This window comes from Geotrypetes seraphini, chromosome 1 (genome assembly GCF_902459505.1).
Source record: "Geotrypetes seraphini chromosome 1, aGeoSer1.1, whole genome shotgun sequence".
Classification (NCBI taxonomy): Eukaryota; Metazoa; Chordata; class Amphibia; order Gymnophiona; family Dermophiidae; genus Geotrypetes; species Geotrypetes seraphini.
Window position 1 is genome coordinate 112937570 of NC_047084.1, and position 13470 is coordinate 112951039.

Sequence of the window (13470 nt, forward strand, 5' to 3'; positions counted from 1 at the left end):
TGGGTTTCTACCAGAGCCTTTAATTCAGTAGCATAATTAAATGAAATAACTATTTCTGAAGTTTATATGGACGGGCGGGGACGGAGGGGATTCCTCGCGGGGACGGGTGGGGACGGAGGGGATTCCTCGCGGGGACGGGTGGGGACGGAGGGATTCCTCACGGGGACGGGTGGGGACGGGTGGGATTCCTCACGGGGACGGGTGGGGACGGGTGGGACTTTGGCGGGGACGGGTGGGGACGGGTGGGATTTCTGTCCCCGCGCAACTCTCTAGTTTAACTGCCATAGGCTGGAACACAGCATGTCCTCTTGTCTTGATCCACATAGCTTGGACTTACTGGGTAGCTGTTCTGGATACAGTCCAAGTCGTGAAGGGCAGTTCTATCAACTGTGTGTGTGGGAAGGGGGCTGTCACTATTCAAAGCGATTTAATTGCTCAGAAACAGCTCCTGTTTGGGGTAGGTTTACCATATGTCCAGATTTACTGGGACATGTCCTCTTTTTACAGGACTGTCTGGGTGTCTGGGTTATTTTTCACAAAGCCAACAGTTTGTGTGGGTTTAGGATCTCGGGGCCATGTCTAGAAGGCATCCACGCATGTGTGCACGCGTGTGACGTCATGACATCACATCTGCGTATGCTTGGGGGCCCACCAGGGAAGGAGAGGAGAAGAAGTTAATGTAGGGCAAGGCTGGAGCAGACCAAGGTGGGGCCATGTGTCCTCGTTTTTTGCTGGAAGAAATAGAGTAACCCTAGTTATTTCAGGATGCATATCAAAACACAAGCTAGGATCCCTCTCCCCGCTTGCATTAACGATGAATGAGAACCGCTTTCATCCCCTCCCCCGTCTTACCTTCCTTTTAGATTTTATTTCAACTTCGATGTAATTTTATTTCTTACCTGTTCCCAGTCCCTCTCATATCAAATTTGTCTGTCTTGTCTAATACCTATGTTATTTATTTATTTTTTAAATTTCTATACCGTTTTTTTTCCAAAACGGTTTACAAGGAGTTACATACATAAAATGTTAAAAATAAAACAAACATGTTCAGTCTTACATAAAATCAATTGCTCAGAAAAATGCGTCAAGAAATAGTTGAGTCTTCAACATTTTCCTAAATGAATTCCTCTCTCCACATTGTCGAATCTGGCCAACAAGGCCATTCCATAGCTTGACTCCTGCACATGTGAAAGTCATGGCATTCGTATCTACATGTTTAGGGTTAACCTTTGTTTTCAATAACGCAGGGACCTTTGTGGTTGATAACGAGACATCATATTCTTAAAAATTTCAGGCATCGTACCATATAAGAATTGATGACGTAACATGATTGCCTTGGACTGAATTCAAAACGCAACTTGCAACCAACGCGGTTGTTGAAGATATAGAGTAATATGCTCGTCTCTTGATGTTCTGGACCACCTGCAATGCCCTACATCTGGTCTTAGTTATTCCCAGGTACAGGACATTGCAGTAGTCCAGCCGTGACAAGACCGTTGCTTGTACAACAGAACGGAAGTCAGATGATGATAGCATTGGTTTCACATGGTATAGTGCAAAACATATTTGCGCTGTTTTTACAACTTGACAATTTATAGTAAGCCCTGGGTCCAGTTTTACTCCCAATACTGTCAAGGACTCCCTCATCCATCACTTTTAATGTTTTTGGCCAATTAACGTGGTCCGGTATACAGTCCCCTTTTGGCTTATATTTTTAACCTAATTTTAGCATTGTAAACTGACCAGATACTTATCGATGGTCAGTCTATCAAACAGTAAAGAAACTTGGAGATAATCACTAATTTTCAGAAGCACTTAGGTGGTTGGCGTCAAACTGAAAACCAGCTATTTGGGCAGCATTCTGGGGGGGAAGAGTCCACGCTTGGCCCAGCGAGGGTTACCAGATTTTGTAACGCTAAAGTCCGGACACGTGGTCCTGCCCCGCCCCCCAAAACCTCTTCGCCTCAAGATCGGAGCCGTGCCTGGAGGACCTCCAAACATGCGCAGATGCGATGCCCTGATGTCACACGTCATCGCGTCATACCCACCCATGCTCGGAGGTCCTCCAGACGCAGCACCGAACTTGAAACCCCAGATGAACTGCTGCATTTTAAAAATACGTCCGGAGACCCAGGCAGTCCTCTAAAGAAAGGACATGTTCGGGTAAATCCAGACGTTTGATAACGCTAACCAAATAAGCAGAACCGCACACAAGCCCTGCCTATCTTTATGTGGTAAGCCATATCCAGTGAAGTACTAAATATTATATTTAACTGGCTATGTGTTGGGTTTTTTTTTTTTTTAATTAGAATTTTAATAAATGTTTCTCAAGAAATCCAAGAAAATACCTTCATAATCTTACTACTTTATACAGCAGGTCCATCAAGCCCTCATCATCAGGGCTATGTGTTAACTGGCTCCACAAACCCACAAATTCAGTTCTGGGTTATCTCCAGCAGGGGTCAGCAAAACATTGATCACCACCAGGCTCTGTTTATATTTAGGCGAACAATGTACAGAATATGGACATAGGTTTCGTCACTCAAGACTTTTTTTTTTAAATTTAAAAAATAGTTTGATTGGTTTTGCATTTGCTTCTCTTTTTTTTTTGCAATGACTAGGCCTGCCCTTGTGCTAGTCTCAGATGTGATCCGCAAAGTGGAGAGAAATAAAGTTGTTGGGATAAATTAGGCAATCATTTTTTTTTTTTTTTTTCTTTCGTTTAAGTACATTTTTAATGTATTTTTCACTATACTCAGCAAAATGCCTGCACCTCCTCAAATATTCGCCAGCAGAGAGCAGATTCTACCTGCTGCTTGTGCTGGCCTAAGCTCTACCTCTAAAGTCACTTCCTGGTTCCACGACTAGGAATTGATGTCAGAAGGCGATCAAAGGTCGGCGCTGCTCGCTGCAGGCAAAGATTTGAAGAGGTAGAGTGGGCAAAGAGGAGGAGAGGTGCCAGCACCCCCACCAAGATGGCACCTTGGGCTTTCCCCGCCATTGAAAGTACTTTTACTTTGACTTAAGTACTAAAAGATACATTTATTTTTACTTTTACTCAAGAACTTTGAACACTGGCCTTGGGCTTTGATTGGCTGTTCCCTACACCGGCCTGTCCACATCCTCTGGAAATTGTTCAAATTCAAGTTCAAGTTCATTAATTTTAATATACCGACCATCGAAGAACGCCTTGGCTAGTTTACAATGTTAAAAAAAATAAAGAGTTAAAATTAAATTATTATCAGGGGAGGGGAAGTGTAAACATTAAATGGACAAATTACAAGAACGAACGTGAGCTTGGGGGTAAAGGGAGAAGGGGAAGTTAATAATTACATCGTTTAAAAAAAACAAATTAAAAGGCGCGGAAGAGAGGGGAAGGATAACACATCAGGAAAGGGGATCACTTCTTAAAAGCGGTTCGTATTTTGTTTGCTAGCTGTTGGAGAGGAAATATTTAAATGCTTTGGCAAGCGTCTTTGAATAGGAACGTTTTTAGTTTAATCCTAAATTTGTCAAGTGAATTTTCAATGTGGAGTTGAGGTGGCATGGCGTTCCATAGAGTAGGAGCTACAACAGAGAACTTAGTTTTCCTTGTGTACACATGTACCTGGACATGAACACACTGGCCCGGAGGATGAAAATGAAACACATTGGGGTAACCTGCACGAAGTGACAGATACGACCTTAAGAAGCAACTCCACGATAGTGTCAGAGCTCCAGCGCTGCCTTTGAGAATATTGATGTGTATTATCTACCAAGACATGGCTAATCTCAACTGGGCAGACAGAACGGGTCGGTTTGGTCTTCCTCCACCGTTGTTTCTGTCTACCCAGGATCCACTCTGCACCGTTGATATATGGTCACTTACCTGACATAGAGTGAGATGGGCACCACGGTATTGAGAATAATGACGTACGACCAGAACATGAGGAAGCCAGAGAAGGCCGAGTTGGTGACCACGTCCTGCCAGGGAAGGTAGACCTGGAAGTAATACCCCTTTTTGTGCTCCCAAATACCGTTCCCAATGGCCAGGATGATACACATGACAGCCAGAAAGCCAAAAATCTGCAGAAGAAGACAAGACAAGCTATAGGTTTATAATTCTAGGACATTTGTTCCATATGCTACCTACGTAATCCACCTTCCTAACCCCGAGGGGGTCCTTATCCTTCTTCCTGGGTGCCCTTCTGTAAATGGGCAGACTACATGGGCTATTTGGCCTTTATCTGCCATCATGTTTCTATGTTTCTAAAACTGCACACACAGCAGGGTACAGGAAAATAGCTCGTACGTGTGTAAGTACGCTATGGGGCTCATAATCAAAACAAAAAAAAGTCTAAAAAGAGGCCTAAATGAGTACTTGGATGATCAAAAAGCCTGATCATCCAAGTATCCATAACCAAAGCTGGTTTTAGACGTATCTAAAACCAGCTTAGGCCTTTCCCCTCCCTCTAAACGCATAGAGCGAAAAGAGGCGTTTTTAGAGGAGGGGAAAGGGCGGTAGGTGGGCGGGAGATGGGCCGACCTAGGCGTACAGCAGGTATAACCAAAGATTTTGACAGGTTGCCTACTCGGCACTAATACGTTTTGACTTAGACCGAAAAAGGGGCCACTGAGCTGATGGCGGCTGCTGTGATGAGCTCAGCGGCCCGGGCAACCTGCCTACCACCCCCAACAACAAACAGGCCAGGAGGGAGCCCAAGCCCTCCTGGCCGGCGAAGCCCTCTCACCCCCACCCGACAGAGATCAGGCCAGGAGGGAGCCCAAAGCCCTTCTGCCCCGGCGATAATCTCCCTACTCCCACTAAGATATGGGCAGGAGGGATCCTAGGCCCCTCCTGCCCTTGGCACCCTCCCCCCACCGATCGCATCCCCCGAAACCTCCGATCGGCCCCCCACCCACCCAAACCCCCTGCTGACCCTCGACCACCCAACCCCCCCCCCATATCTCAAAACCAGTAGGACGGAATGGACGGGTCTCGAGCCCGTCTGTCTGACGGGCCCGCCATCCATCGAAATGGCGGTGCCTTAGAGCCTGATTGGCCCAGGAGCCTCAAACCCCGCCCACAGGTAGGGCCTGAGGTGCCTGGGCTAACCGGAATCGCCCCAATAGCCTTTAGGCCCCTCCTGTGGGCTACTTTCAACGTTTGGGCCTTAGGGCAAAAGGGGACTTTAGACGGTTTTTTTTGATTTATGCCTCTCCACGTGTTATTTCATAAGGGAGATGTGGGGGATACACTATGTGGCCAGAGCATGGACGTGTCTCCCAGCCATTTTGATACCGAATCTAAAAATACGAGACATTGTTAAAAAAATCACGTATGCAAATAAGATCGCGCGGACAGCAGTGGAGATTTCCTACATTTGCATGTGCCCATTGCTGATGGACACATGCGCAGAAAAAACGCCATAAGAAACAAAAAACAAAACACACTCTCCTGCTGCACTAATTGGATCGAATGGAAGGAAGGGAGGGGAGAAGCAACGCCGACTTTTTAATCAATCGCGCATAAAACATGCCTTTCTCTCCCAAAAACGACTATAATTTAGATAAATCTTGTAATTTGTTTTTAATGTTAAAATGTAATCAAGACCCACAGCCAGAAACACACAAGACAAGGGTATCAGGCACGCGCTCAAGACAAAACGTTGGCTTTTAACAAGCGCGCATGAAACATGCCCTCTCTCTCCCCCAAAACTCAAAAGAAGCGTGATTTTACTGCCCTCCACTAAAATACAGTGGTGCCTCACACCAACGAACTTAATTGGTTCCAGGAGCAAGTTTGTTATGCGAAAAGTTCGTTATGTGAAACGCGTTTTCCCATAACAATACATGTTAAAAAAAATAATTTGTTCTGCAGCATAAAATATGCTAAGATGACATAAAAAAGATAAATTTTTTGTTATTATGTTTATTTAGATACATCTAAAAACATAATTGTTTTTTTAAAACAACACACATTTTTTAAATTTAAAGACAGACTAAGTAGAGTCTATTTTACAGTGAGAGAGGGCAGAGTCTCAGCGGCAAAAACTGGGACTTAACTGTTCATTTCTTTTTTTTTTTTCTAGCATCGGGGAAGCGGCGAGAGAGTAGCTCCGCCCCCCCCAACGCATCAGCAGTAGGCGCCGGGCCCCTGCGAGCCGACGGTCCGCCACTGCACAGGGAGCCAGGCGGAGAGAGGGCAGTTAAGCGCAGTGCCTGCGCGGAAGGATGCAGCTCGGGCGACTTTGTTGTGTGAAACGAAGTTCGTTGTGGGAAGCAAGACCTGAAGTTCGTTAGTGCGCAGCGTTCGCATGTGCGAGGTGTCCGTTATGCGAGGCACCACTGTATATAGATACACTTTTTTTTTTTTTCATTAGCCACAGTGAAAACACAAGTGCTAGCACTGTAACGGCACCCCCAGACCAGTCGCTGCTTTTTGTCGCCAAAAGCTGACGCCACTCTTCGAAAATGCCTCAGCGATTTTTAAGAATCCACCAGAGGGCTCATTTCAGTGTTGCATGCCACTGTCTGAGACTGCTAGAAGCCTCGCTAAAGACAGAGATAATCCGTTTTGATAATCCGCTGCTAAAATGCGTGCAGGCTAAACCACCAGAAAACAGTTTATTGACGGCGTCTTGCCCTCGGTTTCCTAGCTGAACTCCCTTTTATCTCCTTGATAGTGGGCAAAACCATAGACCAGACATGCTCCACAACTTTCTACCTCGAAATAATCACTGGATCAACCTCAAGTCTATTTTTAATAATAATAACAACAACAGTTTATATACCGCAGTACCGTTAAGTTCTATGCGGTTCTGCCTCTCACACTCTGAAAGCAATGTCAACTCGAACAAAAAGCGATCTCGCCAGAGTATTAGCTCTTCTCCCGAGAGTTGAGCTGGTGGCACCAGAAGCCCTGATGGACGTTACCACAAAATCAAGAGAGTGACCGCTTTGAAGAGTAAGTGATATTCATCAGAGGAACAAAATGTCATCACCCTGGCATCTATAGCATCCTCCAACTGGATCTTTAAGTCACCCAATATCTAAACCCCAAGAAAGGCTAAAATATGACGACTGTTAACAAAGTACCTTAATAGTAGCCCAACTCCCCGGTGGCCTATATATCAACAGCGTACCAGTCAGTGGAGCCAAGGGGTCTAGAGATAAACTCAAGGTCACTGATTCCAAACCCTGTGCACTAGAGGGTCATGTGATGAAGCTACTAAGTAGTACACTTGAAACAAACCGGGGGAAATATTTCTTCACGCAACGTGGAATTAAACTCTGGATATTCGTTGCCGGAGCATGTGGTGAAATCAGTTAGTTTAGCAGGGGTGTTAAAAAGGTTTGGATAATTTCCTAAAAGAGGAAGTCCATAGGCCATTATTGAGATGGCTCAGGGAAATCGCTTGCTTATTCTAGGCATAAGCAGCATAGAATCTGTTTTGCTACTTGGGATCTTGTCGGTATTTGGGACCTGGGTTGGCCACTGTTGGAAACAGGATCCTGGGCTTGATGGACCTTCGGTCTGTCCCAGTATCTTATGTTCTTATGTGAACAAAGTATAGGGATAATCAAGCTATTGTGACCTCAACTTCTGAGGTTGGTCTTAGGCATTAGGTGGAATGAGGCATTATGACATCACAATCTCAGCTGATGGAATGTTGCTACTCTTTGGGGTTCTGTCTGGTACTTGGGACCTGGGTGGCCACTGTTGGAAATAGGATCCTGGCCTTGATGAACCTTTTGGTCATAGAAACATAGAAACATAGAATCTGACGGCATGAAAACGGCTATAGGCCAGCAAGTCTGCCCACTCTATTGACCCTCCCTAACTACCCTTCTAGAGATCACACTCATGTGGTGTACCTTTACACTGCCCTCGTAGAGTATCCAAGTGGGCCTCCACTTATTTCTTGAAATCCAGCACGCTGTTGGCCATGATCACCTGCTCTGGGAGTTTGTCTCCAATGGTCAACTCTCTCTCTGTGAAGTAATACTTCCTGGTGTCGCCATGAAATTTTCCGCCCCTGAGTTTCAGCGGATGCCCTCTTGTGGCGAGGTTCCTTTAAGAAAGAAAATATCATCTTCAACCTCTACACGACCAGTGATATACCTTAAATGTCTCATATGTCTCCCCTCTCCTGCGTTCTTCAAGAGAGTATAGCGCAATCTGTCCAGCCTTTCTTCGTACGTGAGATTCTTGAGCCCAAGACCATCCTGGTGGCCATTCTCTGAACCGACTCAACTCTCAGCCATCCTTACGGTAATGTGGCTCCAGAATTGTACACAATACTCCAGATGAGGTCTCACCGTGGCTTGTACTAACGGCATAATGACCTTGGGCTTTCCGGCTAACGAAGCTTCTACGAATACAACCCAGCATTTGTCTGGCCTTGGATGAAGCTTTTCCAACTTGATTGGCTGTTTTTCATGTCTTCATTGATGATCACCCCTAAATCTCGTTCTGCCACAGTCTAGCCAAGGTCTCCCATTCAGTGTGTATGTTCTCGCATGGGTTATGTTGCCTAGGTGCATGACCTTGCATTTCTTTTGCGTTGAAGTTCAGTGCCCAGTGTTCAATAAAAGCAAGTCCTGCTTCATGCTGTTGGACAGATCGCTTTTACCAACAATGTTACATAATTGGCATCATCGGCGAACAGTGTTATTTTACCTTGAAGCCCCGAGGTAGGTCTCCTACAAATATGTTGAAGAGGATCGGATCCAGGACTGAGCCCTGTGGCACTCCACTGGTCACCTCCAACGTTTTAGAGAGGCTTACCATATACCACCACCCTCTGAAGCCTACTGCCCCTAGTCCATGGATTTCATCTTGCTCAATAACCTGCGGTGGGAGACGCTATCAAAAGCTTTACTGAATGTCCAAGTACACGACGTCCAGTGACTCTCCCCGAGTCCAGCTTCCTTGTTACCCAGTCAAAGAAGCTGATAAGATTGGATTGGCAGGACCTGCCCTTGGTTGAATCCATGTTGATTGGGGATCGCGTAGATTCTCCTCGTTCAGGATCGTGTTTAATTCACGCTTGATAGTGTTTCCATGAGCCTTACTCACTAACGATGTGAGGACTCACCGGCAAGGAGAGGGTGGTGCCTCCGCACTACAAGGTTGTGGGTTCAAATCCAGACTTCTCCTTGTGACTAGGGTTTAACCAGATTTTCCATCTGGTAAAAGAGATGACATGACCCCGCCCTGTTCTGCTCAGGGACCAGCCCATTCCACCCCTAGATCCGGTCTGTTCTGCCCCTGGGTCTGCCCTATCCCCCCCCCCTCCCCCAAGTCTCAGGGCCCAGTCTCTTCAGGATGGGGCTGGAAAGCACTTATTTTAGCATCCTCTCATGTACGGCGGCAGGATGCTAAAATAAGTGCTTACTGTTGGAACCCCTTGAAAAGCCTGTTTGGGGCGAAACAGGTCCCGATCGGGCATACAATTGTTGGGGCTAGGAAAATGATGCAAAAATAAAGGATAAGTAAAATTTTCATACATTTGTTGATTGTCTTCATGACTCTTGAATTTTAGAAGAGAAAAGTAATTTTATTAGATTGGTGAATTTAAACCACTCATTGGTGAGGTCGTTCAATGTTGTGGGTTCAAAACCCACACTGCTACCTGTGACCCTGGGCCAAACACAATTAGCCAAATTCAAGACCAATCTAAAGACTTCTTATTTCGGGACGCTTTTAATCAAACCTAAATTTTTATTTTTTTTTCTCTCTTTCATCAGGTAAGCATCCATCATTTTAACGTTTCCCCCTTCCATTCGTTCATCCCCCCCACCCTTTCCATCTCATCTTATACAATGTAACTTTTTCCCTCTCCTCCCTTATTGCCCTCACACTCCAGTAACGTCAAGTCTTCGTCATATATGTTTAATTTTAGACATCTCTATGCACATTCTACTACATTTAAACTCTTTATATTTTTATTGTTAAACCGGCCAGACAATTGTTTGATGGTCAGGATATTAAAAACTAATAAACTTGGAAACTTGGAACTTAATCCCTCCCATTGCCCCAGGTACATTAGACAGAGTGTGACTCTACCAGGACAGAGAGGAAACAATGTTTGAGTACCTGAATAAGTTCATGTAAGTCATTCTGATCTCCCTTAGGAGAACGGTATAGAAAATTTGAATAAATAAATAAACCGCCCTGAACTTCTCTAAGATAAAGCAGTACATTAAATGGTAGAAGTCTTATGGAGGCTGATTGTGAGCTCAGGAGTTGGAAACAGAATTTCCTGCATGATTGAGACAAAAAGGGGCTTCCTGGGGCCAGGGAATGTGTCCAAATATGGACAAAAACCACAAAACTCCTTTTTTCCTGGGAGAAGCTCTGTTTGGGCTATTTATACTCAGGAAAGGGCAAGTACAATGTTGAGTGACTAAAAATAAACCAATTGAAAAATGTCAACCTTTGAGGACTACAGAGTGACTAATTCACATTTTTCGATTACTCAGAAAAAGGCTCTCGGTGGCTTTTTTTTTTTCTAGCTACAGAAGGAACGAAGAAATCTGGTTTTCTTTTTCTCTCTCTCTTTCTCTCTAAACACTGAAGAAGTTCACATGCACTTACTATGCTACACGCTGACTCCAGGACATCCCGGTTTTTTGTCGAGAGGCCGAGAGGGCATAAGATGAAATTGAAACTAGAGGTCTGCATGGGAACGGGGATCGCAGGAATCCCGCGGAGCCTGTGGGGCTCCTGCGGGAATTCCCCCTAACCCACGGGACTCCCACGGGGACCCCCCTCTGGCCAACGGGACTCCCACGGGGATGGAAGGCTTTGGAAGCAGGGTTCGTCCATATAATATCGCGAAAAGCAAATTTGATCACGTCTCAACCACTCCTGTCTAAGCTCCATTGGCTCCCAGTAATCCCCAGGATCCACTTCAAATGTGCGTGTCTGGCCTACAAGATCCTACATGGCATCCTTCCTGCCGTTATCCCTCTATCCTGGAACTCCCCAACCCCTACTTCCTCCAGATCCTTCCAAATTTTTAAACTATCCTTCCCTTCCATAAAAGGTATTTCCCATGTAGGCAAACTTGGGTCATCCCTCCCCTTTAGAATCACTGAGATCTGGAATAACCTCCCCTCCCCTCTCCGAACCTCAAGCTCCCTCCAACTCTTCCGCAAGCACCTAAAAACCTGGCTATTCTCAAAACTGTAACACTTCCCCCCTCTTAGGCCTCTCACCTTCCCCCTTTACACCTAACTCTTTAATCTCTCCACTGTAGTTCCTCTCTCATCTTTCTTCCTGTAAACCGTGCCGAGCTCCGCATTCGTGGAGATGGTGCGGTATATAAACCCAAGGTTTAGTTTAGTTTAGCCTTAGTAAAAGAGGGGGTTTATAAGTTAATTACCTGAACAGAAAGCAAAAAAAGGGTTCCACCAAAGAGATTCCACAAGGAAAACAGCAGCGCAAACACAAAAGAAACTGTGGAATTGATGATCCTGTCAGAAGTAATTGCTGTTTTTTATGGGGACGGGTGGGGACGGAGAGGATCCTGGCGGGGACGGGCGGGATTTCTGTCCCCGCACAACTCTCTAGTTGAAACTTGGTTTTTTTTTTCTTACATAGAGCAGTTTGGACCCCAGTTCAGTTACAGAAATGAGATAGTTCCAAGTCTAATAGGTGTTGGCACTGCCATCTTGAACCTGGGACATTAGATCATTTACTATTTTACTGTCTCTTGATACTTCAATTTTGGAGATCCATTTGGGATCAGGTGAACAAAGTAATGGAAAATCCAGTGGCACTAACATACGACACTGTGCTATTTGGCACTTAGATGAGAGCTAAAAGCCAAATATCATCCCATAATAACAAACTTCTCTTTATTATGACAGGGGTTGCCCTACAGCTTATTCTAAGGAATTGGAAAAACTGGGATAGACTGAACTATACCTTTTGGTGGGAGTCTCTATGTCATGTTTTTAAGATGAAACGAAATATGGCTGTACAACAGGAACATTACAAAACGTTTCTGAAGATTTGGGAGCCTTTGACATAATTTTGCAAAGAGTAATTGGACATTATGTCCTTTGGTCATACACGTCCAGGGTGGGTTGGAATGTATTTGTCAATTTCTCAATTAGATAACCGCTTAGATAACCTTGATAGGCGGTATATAAAACCCTAATAAACTTGAAACTTAAACTAATTATGGGGGGGGGGGGGGTGATATATCTTTTTGTCTTAGATTATAATTGTATTTAAATGCTTTTATAGTTATACGATTGTATTATAGTGTGCACTTACTTGTGGCTTTAAAATGAATAAAAAAATTTAAAAAAGAAAAATAAACACTGAAGAAGTTCACATGCACTTACTATGCTACACGCTGACTCTAGGACATCCTGGTTTTATCGAGAGGGCGTAAGATGAAGTTGAAAGGGGACAGACTCCAAAGTAATCTAAGGAAATACTTATTTATGCAAAGGGTGGTGAATGTGGGAAATGACCTTCCGGCGGAGGCAGTGGAGAGTACAAGAAAGCGTGGGACGGGCGTGTGGGATCTCTAACGGAGGTTTTAACAAAGCTTTTCAAGCCCCGGCACACTAAGCTCAGGGTCGCATCTGTGACCTCATGCACGGAGGCCCTCCAGACGGAGCCCTGAGCTTGCCAACCCTGAAATTACTACACCTGTGAGGGTGCAGAGAGGGGGGAGAGACGCCAGCGCCAGCCTAAAGGATGTGCCTCTCGTGGCACACCCGGAATCTCACCACAGCACAGTTTGTGATCCACTGTCTTAAGGGGAGATACCAGATGATATGGATGGGCCGTATCACCATCATCCGACGCCATTTTCTATTTTATTTATTGGGATTGAACCGCTTTTCTCATGAAGAGATTCACCAAAGCGGTTTACAGTACATTGAATAGTAATCAGATGGCTGAGGAGAGATAGGATTGGAGTAGAACGGGATCGATTTTTCACTCTGTCAAAAATGACAAAGACTAGGGGGACACTCGATGAAGTTACAGGGAAATACTTTTAAAACTTTTTTCACTCAGAGAATAGTTAAGCTCTGGAACGCGTTGCCAGAGGTTGTGGTAAGAGCAGATAGCATAGCTGGTTTTAAGAAAGGTTTGGACAAGTTCCTGGAGGAAAAGTCCATAGTCTGTTATTGAGAAAGACGTGGTGGAAGCCACTGCTTGCCCTGTATTGGTAGCATGGAAGATTGCTACTCCTTGGGTTTTGGCCAGGTATTAGGGACCTGGATTGGCCACTGTGAGAACGGGCTACTGGACTTGATGGACATTGGTCTGACCTAGTATGTTCTTATGTTCTATTTTCCTTTTCTGTCCTGACAGGGTCACAATCTAGATAAGTTTCTAAGTTTAGTCCTAGTAGATTTAACTAGTCTCTGATGATCATGTCGGCCCATCTATGACCTTAAAGGAAATATTTTCCAAAAGTCCTTTCACTAGGACCCAGTGGGATGTGACTGGGGGGA

The 13470-nt window shown here is 45.0% G+C and overlaps 1 protein-coding gene across 10 annotated transcripts in view; it reads right to left on the reverse strand.

Annotated features, from left to right (window-relative positions):
- Positions 1-13470, reverse strand: part of LOC117356551 (phospholipid-transporting ATPase ID-like) — a 209143-nt gene that overhangs the window by 87213 nt on the left and 108460 nt on the right. For all 10 annotated transcript variants that reach the window (XM_033935931.1, XM_033935912.1, XM_033935903.1 and 7 more), the window contains one exon: positions 3869-4065. In XM_033935931.1, coding sequence (XP_033791822.1) covers positions 3869-4065 — 197 coding nt within the window. The remainder of the gene's footprint in view (positions 1-3868; positions 4066-13470) is intronic.